The sequence below is a fragment of the Eschrichtius robustus genome, chromosome 14, assembly GCF_028021215.1.
Source record: "Eschrichtius robustus isolate mEscRob2 chromosome 14, mEscRob2.pri, whole genome shotgun sequence".
NCBI lineage: Eukaryota > Metazoa > Chordata > Mammalia > Artiodactyla > Eschrichtiidae > Eschrichtius > Eschrichtius robustus.
The window spans coordinates 7,624,780-7,642,122 of record NC_090837.1 but is presented as its reverse complement, the minus strand read 5'-3'; the positions used below and the strand labels follow the sequence as shown (position 1 = coordinate 7,642,122).

Here is a 17,343-nt window from a genome sequence, read left to right as displayed (position 1 = left end):
ATATGGAATATTTAACAAATACTGTACACCAGTTCTGTCCCTTATAATACTAGGAAAACAGATTTATTTTACTAAGTTTTTTCACGCCTCCCAACTTCCTTTTACATTTTTGCTCACCATGGTATTGCCTATAGCACAATTCTTTAAAAAAAAAAAAAGGAATTTCTAGCCAGTGTCTTCTACTAGAAATTGCAAAATGCTACAGAAACCATAAGACAAATTCAAATAAGAATTCCAGGTAACTTAAATCAACACGAGTTTTGAGAAAACCATTTTTATTATCATCACCACCCAGCCTATTTGTGCTGGATTATGTACCAAATGGCCAGATCTTCTAAAGAACATCTACATAACATTTCTTTCATGTTTCAAGAGATGAAAATAACTGTACAAGGTTAAGTACAAAAGTACACAAGACAGTGGACACCAAAAATCCATGTATGCAGATTTTATCCCATCTGCAGCTTTTATATATTTGAAAAGTAGAATTCATTAACTAAAAAATATTGTCCTTCTATAGTCCTGTCAAGTTTAATGGAAGCGGGTTTAACCTGATTACAACACTAACACCATTATCACTGATCTGATATTTACAAAAAATCGTATTTTTTCAATAAATTAAAGTCAATGCAACACCCATGCAAGCTAGAATGCCAGCTGTTTGGTGAACAAGGACCTGACATCAGAACCAGAAGTCTATAAAAGTCCCAAGTATAAAGTGTGATTTTCTTCAAACTGTGTCCATTCCCCGCATTGATGATGTGAAACCCAATCCCATTCCTCTTTGTGTGTGGGTTTGTGATCTTGCCATTTCATACTGAGCGTCTAGATTTCTGAATACTTCTTCCTGCTGTTTCAATGTCTTGTAACTTTCTTCATCAACGGAGCTACATCCAGCTTCATCTTCACTCTAAATAACAGATACAAAATATACTATTAAAATGAATTCACCTAGGAATAAAAAGTGCTTCTCACTTAAAAAGTACTAGCAGATCACATTTTTGCAGTATGTATTTGACCTCACTTAGTTTCCATTCATTCATTTAGCACCTATGGAATTCAAGGCAATGTTCATTCTAGGTACTGGGATAGAGCAGGACATAACAAAAATCATTCAGTGGGCCCAAGGAAGAACATGTAGGACATGCCAGGGACTTCCCTGGTGGCGCAGTGGTTAAGAATCCGCATGCCAATGCAGGGGACACGGGTTCAAGCCCTGGTCCGGGAAGATCCCACATGCCATGGAGCAACTGAGCCCGTGCGCCACAACTACTGAAGTCTGCATGCCTGGAGCCCGTGCTCCACAACGAGAAGCCACCGCAATGAGAAGCCTGCACACCGCAACGAAGAGTAGCCCCCGCTCGTTGCAACTAGAGAAAGCCCATGCGTGGCAATGAAGACCCAACGCAGCCAAAAATAAATAAAGTGTCTAGGGAAAAGTAAATAGAAAATGGGGATGGAGTTTAAACCAAATATCCCTTCAATGGAAAACCAACTCCCTTAGTAGTAACCAATATCTGAACATTTGTCGACCTTACCAGGTTGTTGTGTAAAACCTAAAACCTTCCTTGGGACTTCCCTGGTAGCCCAGTGGCTAAGACACTGTGCTCCCAATGCAGGGGACCTGGGTTCAGCCCCTGGTCAGGAACTAATCCCACGTGCCGCAACTAAGAGTTCGCATGCTGCAACTAAAAGATCCCGCTTGCTGCAACTAAGACCCGGCACAGCCAAATTAATTAATTAATTAATTTTAAAAAACCACAAAAACTCAAACAAAAACCTTCCTTGAAAAAAATTAAGAAAGTCCGACCCCACACCAAGTACAGTTAGCCTTAAATGGGCATTTTTTCTTTTTATACATCTTTAGTGGAGTATAACTGCTTTACGATGTTGTGTTAGTTTCTGCTGTATAACAAAGTGAATCAGCTATATGCATACATATATCCCCATAACTCCTCCTTCTTGCATCTCCCTCCCACCCTCCCTCTATCCCACTCCTCTAGGTGGTCACAAAGCACCGAGCTGATCTCCCTGTGCTTTGCAGCAGCTTCCCACTAGCCATCCATTTTACATTTGGTAGTGTATATATGTCCATGCTACTCTCTCACTACGTCCCAGCCTCCCCTTCCCCCACCCACCCCGTGTCCTCAAGTCCGTTTGCAATGCCTGCATCTTTATTCCTGCCCTACCGCTAGGTTCATCAGTACCAATTTTCTAGATTTCATATATATGCGTTAGCATATGGTATTTGTTTTTCTTTTTCTGACTTACTTCATTCTGTATGACAGACTCTAGTTCCATCCACCTCACTACAAATAACTGTTTCATTCCTTTTTATGGCTGAGTAATATTCCATTCAAATGGGAATTTTTAAAAGCAAATTAATTCCTTTTTACAAATTTTTAAAAAAAATTTACTAAGAGAAGCTTATGATTTTGAACAAGGTTTGCTTAAGGCATAAACATGCAGTAACAATCAATAACTGTTTTATTTCTTATGTTTTGGCTGTGCCGCACAGCATGTGGGATCTTAGTTCCCCAACCAGGGATTGAACCCACGTCCCCTGCAATGGAATTGTGCAGTCTTAACCACTGGACCTTCAGGAAAGTCCCTCAACAAATGTTTTAATCAAATTTAACAATTTGTACTGTTGACTAGTGATGATAATTTATTGGTTAATTCTGTGAAGTTAATCTAGAGAACACAAATGAAAGAGCACTAGAAAGTACCCAGAGATGACACATCACTGAAATAATGTTTAAGTTGAGAACCAATGTTACCCTAAAAATATAAAATGACATGAACTTTATTACAAAGTGTATAACTCACCTTGATACCCATTAATTTCCTAAATTTGACATTTTGGTCCTTGTTTCCGAAATTTAATTTCTCCCATATTTCAGCAGACTGGGATTTGTCCTGTTAAAAAAAACAATGAATTTTTAGCATATGTAAAGCTTAAATACCTTTTATTATGATACTAGATCTTTCCATAATATAGTCTTAATAGAAAAACAACAGCATTTATGGCATTCCACCAATGGAATTTATAATTATCTTAATAATACGAAAAAAATCTAAGCTAAGGAACCAACTCTTTCCCCTTAATAAATGTAGGGCAATATTGGTTTTCTTTGAAAGCCTGACTTAGATCGTGCATTTATTATTTTTGCTAATAATTGTAGCAAATTAAATTATTCGTTAGGCTCTCAGAAGAAAGATAAACCCAAACTAATCTTTTCCAATCCAAATTTGTTTTTCTAAGCTGAGGAATCAATGACAAAAAAGGAGAATAAGAGAACTTACTCCTTCTTTCTTGCCTTGCCACAGCATTTTCCTTTTTTTCTCTTGTTCAGCAAATTTCATTGGATTCACAGCTGCTGGGTTGTAATAGCTAGGTACAGCTATTCCAGTCTCTGCCAAAGCTTTAGCCTGCAAGGCTGCCATTTGAGCTGCCATAGCTATCTGAGGAGTTACTTGTGTTCCTGATGCCAATAGGGCAGCAACATTGAGAACAGAACCTCCGGTAGCTGCAGCTGCTGAAAAGGAAATAAGTATGGATTTTAACCAAAACAAACCTCCTAATTTACAGTAATACATTATTTATATATAAGAGCTACTAATCTGCAAAAAGGCAGACTATTTTCACCAAATAAAAAATGACTGAGGGTTAAGCTTATAAAGCAATAACATTTTAGCAAACATTTATTTAATGTATTCATCACTAGACATTTCTGTATATGATCCCTTATATATACTTAAACTTCACTTCTGAGGATAAAGAGAATCCTGCGAATAACATAAAGGTGTATGATTTCAATGGAAATGAACTATAGTGATTGTAGCTAAACTTTTAATAAATTGACTTTTATTTGTATGGTTCTTTATAGCTCACAAAATGATCTCACAACACCTAATTTGAAACTCACAAGAAACGTTTAAAACTATTAAACAGGTATTATACACACTTAACATACTAGGCCCAAGTCCTACAAAAGTTAAGTGCCAGGTCTGTTACTTCCACCCTCCAGATTACATTTCATACAGGCTCTCTCTGATCACCTTTTAATCATCCACAGGCAGTGTGTCTGTGTTGTCTAAAAACTTGATTTCCTTAATAGTAAGACATAATACATACTCCAGTTCAGTTCATCATCTTTAATAAACTGTATTTCTAAAATCATAACTAAAAGACATATGCAGTGATGGCTGAACTGCTACATGAACAAGAATAGTCACTATTCACTTTTCAAAAGTATCTACATTGACCAAATCAGAAATACAGTGCAAAAAAAGTTTTATGAGGCACAAAAGTTAACACGAAAAATAACATGTTCACAATTCAATTAATAATTTACAGCATACTGATCTACAGCATACTGATGGGTAGAAGGGATCATACGTGATTCTCTTCCTATTACTTTTCCTGAACTTTTCAAATGTTTTACAAAAAAATGTCATACTTCCATAATAAAGAAAACAAAAATTACCTGCAGCTATTTCCTGTTGTTTTTGTTTTTCAACCATTTCCTTTTCTCGCTGTTCTTGTAATTTCTTTGCCCTTTCCAACCTGTCAAAGACAATTTAATAAAAATATCAATATAAAGCCAACATTTATCTCTATGTATACATATGTAGGCATAAAACACTATATAGAATTTTAAATAAATTTAATACCTTCCCCAAATTGGTATCTGCATGTGGGGAAAAAAGCAATCATTCTTAAGATGGTATCAGTCACAATTAAATAATATTTCACTACTGGTTTTAAACATTTTTAATTTCACTGAATAGCCAACAACTCTAGTAGCTTTTATATATAGTTCCCACAGAGAATCATTAAAATGGTTAAGAGATAAAAAATTATTCAATCTTCATCAGTGCTGGTTATAGGAGTAAGGATAAAATTAAATCTTGCAAATTGAGGCATTGAGAAAACATACTGAAAACTGAGTAAATCTTAGGGTACATGCAATAATTTATAGAATTACCTAAATGCTTCTTAAGGGAGGCTGATACAGGATTAAGGCCAATCAAAACATGCAGATGATTTTTATATCTAAACAGACTTTATTAGTCTCTAAATCAGTGAAAATTAAAAAGCCAAAAATAAAATTTAAAAAAGGGCAAGCAAACCCTGCCACCCTCTATAATCTAATAAAATGGGGGTGAAAAAACTAAATATTAGAAAATTACTTTTAGGAGGTAAAGAAATTATTAGCAAAGGAACTGGAAACGTGAAACACAAATTCATCCCCAAACAAAAACGAATTCTGATTCACACTAAATTCACCACTGAATACACATACTAAACAAAATGTGCTGTCAAGTAGGTATCTATTTGGTATATAGCAAATCGTAAGTAATGTTATCTTCACAATGAGTTCCTGAAAGAGAAAGCCCTTTTCTTCCGAAGATTCCTTGATTTACCAATCATAAGTTAAACACCACCCTCTCCCTCCTTTAAAGTGGTATAAAGGGGCAAGGATTGTGGAAATTTTTGGGGGGAGGGGAGCAGTGGGCACTACAAGTAAAATACAGTAGTAGAAAACTGACATTTAACAATTGCTGTAATTTACATAAAAGGAGGATAACAATCTATAATTTCGTTCCCTTCTATTGAGCACACATGAAAGAAAGACAAGTAGTACAGCCTTGAATTTGTCCTTGGAAACAAGTTTCTGATTAGGATTAATGTTAAAACATAGATTCATAAATAAAAATATTTCCAAAGCAGTTTTAAAAATTGTCACCTGAAAATCACTAAGTAGACTAAGTTAAAGTTTTAGATGCTAGTTATAGATTCAACTTTAGTATAATCCAAAAATTAAAATACAATAAACTTAAGAGTAAACAAGAATAAACTTTAGGGCTTAAAAAAATTCATGATCAAAGTTAATGGACCATTCTTTATAAATTAGTTCAGATATTGTAGAAAATTATTTCCTAATTCTGTTGATTTTAGTTTCAGTCAGAAAGTGATTGACAGCTACTGGCTGTATATTTTAAATGGCCACTGCAGGTTTGGAATCAATACCATTCACTAAGGTGAATGGAATGAAGAAGGGGTGAGCTCACACCTTTGCTGCTGCTGCTGTTCAGCTGGAGTTTCTGCCAGGCTGGGTTCACAGGGCAGCAGCCCATCAGGTTACATTGTGATAACTGCATTTTTGTAATAAAAAAAAAAATACAAACTCAATTTCATAAAGAAAAAAAAATCAAAAGATTTTAGTTTTCAGAATATGGGAAAACCTGCAAACAAGGGCTTGGATTCTACTTTACTTCTTGCCTCTATGAGGCAGTTCTTTCAATGGTTTTGCAGATATCGGTTAGACAGCCCTGCTGTGTGTGGTCCCACAATCACCCATCTTTGAAACATTAGAAAATTTTAAAATACAATGATCTTCCTATGCTATCACAGCAGTAAAAACTTTAAGATCAAATGAACTGGCTTATTATTTGCCACCTTCAAAATAAGAAAACTATTGACAGAATTCTACTTATTGTTTCAGAGACTTTTCTTAAGGAAGAACAAAGAAAGTAAAGACAAAGCAGTTTTAGATGCAAAATTAACAGAGTTCTTAGATCACATTTAAGATTTTTTAAAAAGTTCCAATGGCCAACTGAAAATATTTATGAGTCTAGACTTGAGAAAAATGAATTAGTTAATCATGAAGAAAAAAGAAACTGTTGAAGAAATACTCTTTCCAGTTGTGCAAATAAGCAAATTAAAGATGAGAATTAACAAACCACTTGATGCAGTTCTGTATCACAAAACTGCCACAGTAGTTATGGCTAGATTTAATTATCTGAATTATCCTCTGAAAGCATTCATTTGGTCCACACAATTGAATATCTACCTCAAGATGAAAAGGAGAAAAAAATGTATCGAATAAAAAATACACGCACCTCCTAGCTAAAGCTTCTTGTGCATCCATTGCTGTGTTTCTGCCTCGGAAGGGAGGTGGGCTAGGAGTTCGGCTTAAACTTCTGCTAAATCTTCTCGGTTTTTCAATTCTCTTCTTTCTATCTCTTTAATAAATCATATTTTACATGTCTCAGTATGGCCAAGTAATAATTATTTTATTGAATCAAAATAAATTATAGTTACATAGTTCAATAAAAATTAAACTGGTCTAGGAAATATATTTTGAACCCTTTCCTTTCCACCTCTGTTGTACACCTTCCATAGGCACCCCAAGTTCCTTGTGTAAAAGACTAGTTTCTATAAATTCACTTAACCATCCCTGTTTCAGATGGACATTTAGGTTGTTTCCAATCTTTTGCTATTATACCCAATGTTGCAAAGGCTAGACTTGTATGTTAGTCATTTTACACTTGTGCAGGTCAATAGGTAGGATAAATTCCTACTAGTGGGATTGATAAGTTAAATGGTCCTAGTATTCTAATGTACAATAAATTAACCTGTAAATGTTTTCAAAAATATAAATCACTAAAACAAAATGAGAAAAATTAAAAAGTCATTGATTAGAATCAAAGGTATCAGTGGTTAAAACTAGAAATGCCATAAATAATGACCCGAATGCCCAAATGGTGATTTAAAAAAAAACAAAACAAAACAATGGTAATTAATGGTGAAATTACCACTTTAGATTGACTAAATCTCCTAACTGGTAAAGTTCAATTTAGGCAACTATTACATACTAAAACCACTGATTAAAAACTGAAAAAATGATCGAACAAGTGACAGACCAAGTTATTATAAACCAAAGTACACTTTTACCCATACTTCATTCTTTTATAGACTGTTTGACTTAATGAACAATGAACAAAGAAGCTGTCACATTAACTTTATTACCAGTATCTGTGAATATAGATATAATACACTATTAATATTAGTAGAGAATAAACATATTCTCTGAATATTTATAATTAAATGCTCTTTACTGTATTTCTTGCATAAACAAATTAAAATTTCCTTCCCGTCAAGACAAGTGTGGATTTATAAGCTCATCTTTTTGAGTATCTGAGAGAGTATAACCAGTACGGTGGATTAAGCACACATACGGACTTTGCTTTCAGATGCATCTGGGACCAGGTCCTAGCTTTACCATTTAAGAACTGTACGATATTGGGCTTCTTGAGCAAGTTACTTAACCTTTCTAAGCCTGACTTAACAGACCCTGTGAGGGGCCTATTTGATTTTATTCAAGATGATGAATACCTACCGACTTCTACTCCTTGTCCTACTCCTGCTTCTACTCCTATGTCTGTGTCTTGATCTTGAGCGGGAACGAGATCGGATCCGACGTTTTCTCTCCCTGCTTCTGGATCGTGATTTCTTCCTCTCTCTGCTTCTGGATCTTGACTTTTTCCGCTCCCTACTCCTGGATCTTGACTTCTTCCGCTCTCTGCTCCTACTACGATGACGCCTGAAATTCAAGTACATAAATTTGTAGTTACTTAGAGGGAACACAATAAACTGATAACGTCAAAAAAGCAATGTTTCCTACCTCAATTTAAGATTCTGTTTAATAGCTTGAAGTCTATTGCCGTACCAAACTATTTCTAAGAGTAACAATCAAGTTATTCTACTACTGAAAATTTTTGACCGAATCTGATACCACACACATATTCCCCACAGAAATCTGCAAAATATGTTGCAGACACTGGTTCCTTAAAACACAAAAAAAAAGCCACAAAAATTTGAACCATGACCCAGTTTCTCAAAAATCTTTTAACCCATACCTAAATAAAACCTAGATTAGAGTTCAGCAGCAAACGAATCCTGCACCAGCAATGTAAAAGGATTATGATATTAGCAAACTATATAAACATAGTTCAGCAAAAATTTTTTCACCGTGACAGACAACTCAGAAAGTTAAAAATACCAATTTTCTAACTAAGATTTTTTTGGGTGTTGCTCCGTTAATGCAAACCTTTATGTAATTCAGGAGTTCTTCAGAAGGCATTAACTTAGGAAAAACTACTTACCTTTCACGAGACCTAGACCTTGAATGACTTCTGCCTCTTGATGACTTTCTTTCTTTGCGTTTGTGTCTGTCCTCACCATTTTCAGATGAATTTAGCCGCTCTCTTCCTTTATCAGAAGAATGCTCTTTGTCATTATGTTCCTCAGACTTGTGTTTCTTAGAGGATTTATCTTTGGATTCATGTCTTCTTGCCTGTTTTAAGAAGAAGTTGGTTCTTTCAGGAAAATAGTGCAACAAAGAGAGTTAGTATGGGTATCAGTAGCAAAAATGTTGTGATGCAACATTAGTAACCTTAGGAGTGTGTGGCAAATTTAAAAAAAGATCTAGTTTCACATCACCCAAATGTTGCAGATGTATATTACTAATTTTACTTTTTCTTTATAACCCCCCCAAATGCAGTTTCCACCCCCAAATACTTTCAATACCACAATCAAAACAATAACTTTCAATGTTAATAATATCGAAAAACCACTATTTCAGAAAAAGAGGAATCCCTGATGTTTCTTTTATCTAAGAGGGAAGTACACATGTATCAAAATTTTTTCAATTTTCCAACAAACCTTTTAGAGAAACAGACACATATATACAACAACTTCTAAATCCAGAGTACATAATATTAAGTTTTAAAAGTTAACAATAACGAAGATAAGGACACAAAGAAATGCACCAGAAAAATGCATTTCCAATTAGGTAACTAAGTAAAATTAACCTAAGTATTAATGTCTTCTGCAACTTCAAATTACTTTACGCAAAGTTAAGTGTCCTTTTTATAGCTATACTGCCACATCCTTTCTTAAAGACGGCTCTTGATTTTTCTCCCAATCCTAAACTGTGAAGCAATCACTTTTCATCTTGCAATATCCCAACAGGCTTGGAGTTCTATTACATTTCATGTACCTAGGGTAGAAAATGGCAACCATATCTGTTTTAATTTTTTTGAAATCAAACTAGGTGTAACACAATTAATCCCTATACCATTATATAATACATACTTCCCCCATATTCTGAATGATTATAAAAACCAAGGCTTTTGCTTTCACAACATATGCATTCAGAGACTGAGCTAAATTAATTGTATGATCAAGTCTCCATCCTACACTCACATACTGAATTAGGAAGTGCTAAACATTCGATTTCCCCACATTAAGATTTGTCAAATCCATCTTGTAGCTAAAGCTTAAAATCCTGGACATTTCAGAATCACAATTTTAAAGCTGGAAGGAAACTGAGATCTTCTAATTCCCCTTACTTTATATATGACTAAATTAACGTCTAAAGTCACAAAGCTACATATTAGGAGAGTTGAACCCAGACCCCATATTCTTCTGACACCCAGGCCACCGTTTTCCACCACAACAGGACACTTATCTCATAGTTCCCAGAATAGACCTTAGCATATTTCCTTCCACTCAAGATTAACTTTTCTTAAAAACAAAAAACTTAGTCAAACATTTTAGAACATGCATGGTGATACATCAGAAAAGGATCATAGTCTGTAATTTATATTTTGCAGAAAAATAAGAGACCTGGAAACACAGCTAAATTTTAGTTTCAATGCCAGTTCTCCATATGAGCTTATAAAAAAGACTATTTCCTTGATTTTGCCATATGGTGGCAAACTGGAAAAGCTTTAAGTGGTTAAGCTTGCAAAAGTTTTAGTTTACTTCAAACCAGTTTTCCAAACATAACATTACTATTATTATTTTTTTAAAAAACCATTAAAACCCTTAACTGATTTAAGATATACTTAAGGGAAATAGGAGTTTGAATGACTAATAGTTACCTTATCATGAAGTAGGCTTATTATTTTGCTATCTGAGTCTGCAGCGTCTTCAGTTCAGTCTCTTCGCGCATTAGCACGCTGAGTATGATTTATTATAGAAATGTTATCATGTGAGCTAAACAAAATAGTCATTTTCACAAAAACTCTCCTAAATTAAAATTCAACAGAGCTTCCATTAGGGAAAGAGGTGAAGTCCCTGCCCACAGTTGTTTGAGTCCCTTGCCCAGCCCCCATGAGACTCTTCTCCTCCCTTTTTGGCTTCTACTTCTGCTCTTCCTTTGTTGGCTCACTCCTTGTCTTCTCAGGTGGGCAAGTTAACTCCTCTGCAATACAGCTGCTGTCTTTCTTTATCCTCAAGTTTTGTGTCACCGCCATCTTTCCAGCAGTCCCTCACTGACACTTTTATTTCAAAATTCAATACTATTCTTAGGGAATCAAACTAGTTTACTAATGAAAAGGACTCTCATTATCTTCCATAAAGAAAAAGTAGCCCATAGATATCTAGAGTATTGCTACTTAAAGATGATTGCTATTTAAAAGTCCTGAGCAGTCGTCAGGCATAAAGAGACTCGGGACCTCAGATTAATGGAAGCTCTGTGTGACAGGCCTAAAAAACCAGTTATATTCTTCATATGAAATTTTTATTGTGAATATTTTCACAACATAACATTAATAGTTTTTGAATGAACTTTTCATATAAACAACTATCTTCTTGAAAAATGATGAATCCAAATCATGCTTATTTTATAACCGAATTAAACCTTTTAAATTTCAAGTTTTGGTACTTACCTTGACAATATCATATATTCACACAAACATTTCTACCAGATACTTTACAAGTATTCTAAAGTGCCTATTCACTACAAAGTGTTAATTACCTCTTTGCTTCTGCTCCGGCTCCTGTGTTTTCTTCCTTCATTATCTGTGAACACACAAAAATTCACCATAAATAATGGTACAGAAACATCTCAAACACAAACTCCAAAACTCATACAAAGGACACTTCTGGCCACTTGCCTAACTAATCTATTTACTAGTCATCCTCTAAAGCCTATTTTTTTATGGCAGGGGTGGGATTATTCTACTACAGTAATACTTCACGTATCTGAAATAAATCAAGCAATCTGAGCAAACCAGAATATAATCAAATAAGTAAGCAAAAAAAGTTCCACAACAAGTCCATGTTCCATGACACATGACAAACAGACTTTGTCTTTTAGGTGGTCACAGATTCTTTATATTTTACAAAACATTCTGTCCAGTTCATCTTGCTTCCTATTACATAGCAAACTTATAAAGGGTCTTATTAGAGGAAAACAATTAAGAACAAAAGGAACAAAGAATGCAAGAGAAAACAAACAGGTTGAATTATACTTGGTGTCTTATAAGTAGCCAAAAGGATGTTACAGTTTAGAAAAATTCCCATTAAAAAGTAGTTATGATGATACTGTACAGTTTCAAACAGATACATAAAAATTACATTTGAAACCATTTTGTAGATGGACTATCTGTGGGTGCAAAGGATAAATAACCAGATCCCAGGTCTTGAAACTTTTAAACTCATTTCTATTCTATTTCTCTTTTAACTACTTAAGTATTGATTCATTAGCAATACATCATGCTTTCTATGCCACATCAGTCTAGTTAAAAAAATGCTCCAAATAAGGAGCACTTCAAAACACTAAAAACTCTTGCTTTCAGAAATATTTTAACATTAAGTTAAAAAGAAAACCAAGGTTAAAAATGTTCTTGTAACTCATGTCAAAGATGTTAAATAAGTTCAGAATATATCACTGCCCAGACTACATCTTTCAAAATACTGTTTTGCGTATGTTGAAAGGATAAAATTTGAACATCTGAGGGATAATAGTTATTGTGACACAAATTTAAGCATACATTTTGTCTTTGACAAGTTATAAAATTACTGTATTAGGACATTCGTACTCCTCATAATTGAAAAATTCTCCAGAAAATTCCCAATGCACTTTTCACTATCCATTTCTCAATGGGAAGAACACATATTAATTATATCAGTAAACTTATGTCTTATACATACCTGACTTTCGTTTTCTTTCTCTTGACCTTGATCGTGATCTTGAATAATGATGTTTTGAGGCTCTGGGAGAAACAGATACATCGGACTGCTCTTTTTTCTTATCTCTATCTGGGGATGTCTTTTCTGGGGCTAGTCCATCTCGTTCTGTATCACTAGCCTAAAAGTTTAGAGAAAAATGGTTATAAATTCTTAACTGCATTTAAAATGTTTCCAATTGCTTAAAAGAGTGAGAAGGGAGGAAAGATAGTTATCCTTGAGTTTTACAAAATTAAAAAATAAAGAAAATCAAGAAATCAGAAGAACTTATTTCCAAGTAGCTAAATATGCTTTGTACTTGCTAAGTAGGCCTGAACAAATTGAAATGACTAACCCAATACCAAAGAGACACATGTAACTGAATGGATATATCTTTATTTTTTTTAATCATTATTTTTATAACTTTCAAAACATTGGGGGAAGGGGAAAATAGGGCTCCAAGTATTTCCAATAAGTATTCAAGCAGAGAAAACAGAGTCCATCTTAGATCTGTGAATTCATTTAGTTGACTTTTCCAATACTTGTATTTTAAATTAGCATAAAGAGGCATTTAAAAATGAGCTGTTAAAGGTTAAAAAGACCGAGGACTGTAAAATCTTAAAAAGCAAAGAGAATGGTTCTAGAATATTACTAAAAAAAAACAAAACAGAAAATTAACTTACCTATCTGAGAACCCAATCTTAATTTCATTAACCCTCTTTAATGAAAGGCCCTTGGCACAGTGCTGCTGCAAAATATGGTCTGCCTCTCCTCACATATGCTCTGGGCTATGGAAACATTAAGTTGTTTCTGCTTTAAAGCATTTTATAAGTTATCACAATATAAATTTAAAAAAAAATTTAAATAGTCAAGAGTACACACTCTTTCCCAAAGACCTGATTTACCTAGGAGAGTAGGTTCCTTCATGAAACTGATTTAAATGAGTCATAGAGGGACTTACCTGGTGACGCAGTGGTTAAGATCTGCCTGCCAATGCAGGGGACACGGATTCAAGCCCTGGTCCAGGAAGATCAAACATGCAACGGAGCAACTAAGCCCGTGCACCACAACTACTGAGCCTGCGCTCTATAGCCCGTGAGTCACAACTACTGAGCCCGCGTGCCTAGAGCTGGTGCTCCGGAACAAGAGAAGCCACCGCAATGAGAAGCCTGCGCACTGCAACGAAGACTAGCCCTCGCTCTCCGCAACTAGAGAAAGCCCGTGCGCAGCACCGAAGACCCAAAGCGTCAATCAATCAATCAATAATAAGTTTATTAAAAAAAAAAGTCATAGAAAAAAAGCTTCAAGGAGAAACTAGAACCTAAATGTTCTCCTGAGTGAGATTCTGATAAAAGGCAGGGAAAACAGTTTCCGTAATATGTGGAAGGTGGACGTTGGTGGTGACCCATCTAACCAGAGAGGAAATACGAAAATAGTCAATATGCCTGGGGAGTTGATTACTTAGCACATGAGTTAGCAAAGTATCGCCCTTGAGCTAAGAATGACTTTTACATTTTTAAAAGGGTTGTTAAAACAAGCAAGCAAGGAATGTGACAGAGACTGTGCTGCACGTGGTCCACAATGCCTAAAGTATCTACTAACTTGCTCTTTACAGAAAAAAGATCTGGAATGGGTAAATAGTGAATATACTATACATTTTCAGCAGGAGGAATAATCACGTGATAATGCACTTCTTCCTTTAGGAAGATTAGTCCAGAAAACAAACACCAAGTAAACTAAATGGGGAGTACTTTAACAAATGAAGTGTGAGAGGTCACATTATTTTAACTATTTTCTGACAGTCAAAAATGCACCTAACTCGATGTTAGACTTCAGGAATAAAATAATAAATTAAAAGGGAAGGACTTACAGGTTAGTTAGGATGAAAGACATATTATGTGTTACGCCTCTAACAATGTTACCAAAAAACCCACTAACAAATAGGACGAAACACCTAATTACTGGGGAGGCCCATTCCAGCACACATGTTTCTCTATGTATGGGTGATTTCTGGAATCATAAAATTTTTGTGCAGAAAGGCTCTCATCTCTTAGAATCAAGCTCAACTTTCCCATTTCACAGATGAGATCCAGCAACATTAGCTGACTCACGTAAGATGGTACTCTCTTTGCTGTCTAATAGTAATACATGACACTACTCTATCACACAACTAAAGATGATTCTGATTTTCACAACTAACATTGGTCATTTTCTTTTATTCTTGTTCTCATCACTATTCTTTTTTCTTTTTGGGCCTCACCGTGCGGCACGTGGATCTTAATTCCCCGACCATGGATGTAGCCCATGGCCCCTGCAATGGAAGCATGGAGTCTTAACCACTGGACCACCAGGGAAGTCCTCTCATCACTATTCTTTTTTTTTTAATTTTTGAATTTTATTTAATTTATTTTTTTATACAGCAGGTTATTATTAGTTATCCATTTTATACATCTTAGTGTATATATGTCAATCCCCTCATCACTATTCTTAAGGATTATTTCTGACAGGTCTATGATGTGCTGTGTTGGTAAAGTTACACTCAGTAAAATGCCCTTAAGGGAAGGCACTCTGTAAAACGGCCTAATAACCTACACCAAACAGCCATTTTCATCTGTAAAACACACTACAGGACAAAAACAAAAACCATCGTATCACTAAACAGATATGAATAATAGGGGGCCGCTTAGCTCACCCGAAGCTTTTATTTCCTTGAGAATATATTATAGTAGCATAACAAAAGTATCCAAGTAAAATTGAGTATTAAAACTTCTCTGAAAATATCCAAGATTTCAATTTAGTACAGACCTATGTGTAAATCTTAAATGCTAACTGCAAAAATGCCCTTCACTCTACCATTTGCTCTATCAGAAAAACAACACGGTTTCTTAAAATTCACATCATCTTTAAAACCCCAATGGCACTCAAGACATAGTATAGGAATCTTTTTCCAGTGCAAAGACGGCACACTGGACTTAATACTAGGCCACATCTCGAGGGGATCGTGTCTTTTTATTGAACAAGGCGCTGCAGAAACGAATGTCTGAATTGTTGTTGTTTTTTAAATATTTGAGCCCAAGTAAAATAATACTGTTCTTTCAAGTAGATTAAGAGGCCCAAAACACTAGTTAAAAAAATATTTAAATCGATTATGTGCCCAACTGTTCCAACAGGGGTTCTAAATCGGTTATCAGAAACTGGGTTCTAAATGAAATCAATTAAGCATGGGGGCGCGGGGGGGGGAGGGGCAGACAACGATTTCTACTTCCAGATACCCCAATGATCAGGATGAGTAATCTACGAGTTTTTCGTTATGCTTAACAGTCCTATTTATCTTCGAAAACGAGAAAACACAACTTTTTAGTCAATGGAAAAGAATGCAAAATGTCTGCATTTTTCTTGTAACCGGGTAAGTAAAATAAAGTAATTACACAATAATGCGATCTATCAGGATTGGGCATCTTATATCCAAAGCAGGCTTAATTTCTCAGAAAAGGCAATTTAAGAACTGTAGCTTTCATTTAAAATTAAACGGGCCTATGAAGAACTCCCTAATTTAAAGTAACAATGCCCATGTTAGGGCTTTGATTATGTTTCTCGAAAACCTCAAAATGATTATTACATCAGGAGTCGCTTCGGAAACGGAGCGTCAGAATTCGTAGCTCCAAAGACTTCTCATTAAGTCGAATTTTTACTCCCTTCGAGAAACACGTTCCCTAGATGCTTACTAAGGAATAAACTAAGGTTTACACGGACGTTCACCCTAACCGAAATTATGCAGCTAAAATCATCTCATTGAGCGTAGGCAAAATAATCGCTACAAGACCGCTTGCTCTCTTCTCACGTTCTACCTCTTACAGGCACCGCCTTTTTGACCCCATACTTTTCAGAGACGACCCCTGATCCCTTTTCTCTCTTCCCCAGCCCTTTCCCACCGCGAACATAAATGCCCAAGCCCTAACGAAACTCAGTATTAATCACCAACCAGAGTGAGTAAGCAAAACTGGAGTCAGTTCTGTGGAACAAAAGGAACATAAAACTGGGAAAGACACGAGGAAAGTTCTGGAAGAAAAGACACTCCCTGCGGCTCCCCACCCCCATCGACACCGCCTTCTTTCCCCCTCCCTACAGCAGCCAGCCATGATGGCGGGCGCAGAAGAAGGCCGCGGCGCCATCTTGTCCACACACTAGCCCCGACAACAGCTCTGGGAGCCGTTCATCCCTTCTTTGCAGAGCAGCAGAAAAATATGCCTGACTTTAAACTCAGATTCGGCACCTACCGCCATAGTGCAGAGTCCTGGCCGCTACGGCGGCACCTCCACTTCCCGCTCTCCACAGTACCGGCCGCCTAAACGCTTCGCCAGACTGAAATCGCTCGCGCGAGAGACCCGGATGGCACAAAGAGGCTAATAACCGGCGCGTCGCACAGCTTGCTGGGAGGAAAAGGGGTGGTGATAAGAGTTTCTGTAGCAACGCGGTTCGACGGTGATTGGTTGTTCTTTTGAAGGGGGGTTGTGAGGCCGGGGAGTGGGGCGGGG

General features: G+C 35.9%; 1 protein-coding gene across 3 annotated transcripts; it reads right to left on the bottom strand.

The window, feature by feature from the left end:
* Positions 1-258: 258 nt before the first annotated feature.
* On the bottom strand, positions 259-17,231 carry RSRC2 (arginine and serine rich coiled-coil 2). 3 transcript variants are annotated; one of them, XM_068562621.1, is made up of 10 exons: positions 17,086-17,231; positions 12,794-12,950; positions 11,616-11,659; positions 8,956-9,146; positions 8,190-8,393; positions 6,910-7,032; positions 4,491-4,570; positions 3,307-3,539; positions 2,830-2,919; positions 259-910 (listed from the first exon to the last, which is right to left on the bottom strand). In XM_068562621.1, exons 1-10 carry the CDS (start codon positions 17,089-17,091, stop codon positions 731-733), a joined length of 1,308 nt encoding a protein of 435 aa, XP_068418722.1. In that variant the 5' UTR covers positions 17,092-17,231; the 3' UTR covers positions 259-730. The 3 variants fall into 3 exon arrangements, with proteins under 3 accessions (XP_068418722.1, XP_068418723.1, XP_068418724.1); XM_068562622.1 differs by having other exon boundaries at positions 3,307-3,536; XM_068562623.1 differs by lacking the exon at positions 17,086-17,231 and adding an exon at positions 10,738-10,815 and having other exon boundaries at positions 8,956-9,168; positions 12,794-12,893.
* Positions 17,232-17,343: the final 112 nt, after the last annotated feature.

What these genes read in the sequence shown, in the direction of transcription:
- RSRC2 (XM_068562621.1), bottom strand. An exon ending in AGAAAGAAAACGAAAGTCAG is followed by an intron (nt 11,660 to 12,793) that starts GTATGTATAAGA and finishes GTGTGTTCACAG; the next exon opens with ATAATGAAGGAAGAAAACAC. An exon ending in CAAGAAGCTTTAGCTAGGAG is followed by an intron (nt 4,571 to 6,909) that starts GTGCGTGTATTT and finishes TGTCTTTGACAG; the next exon opens with GTTGGAAAGGGCAAAGAAAT.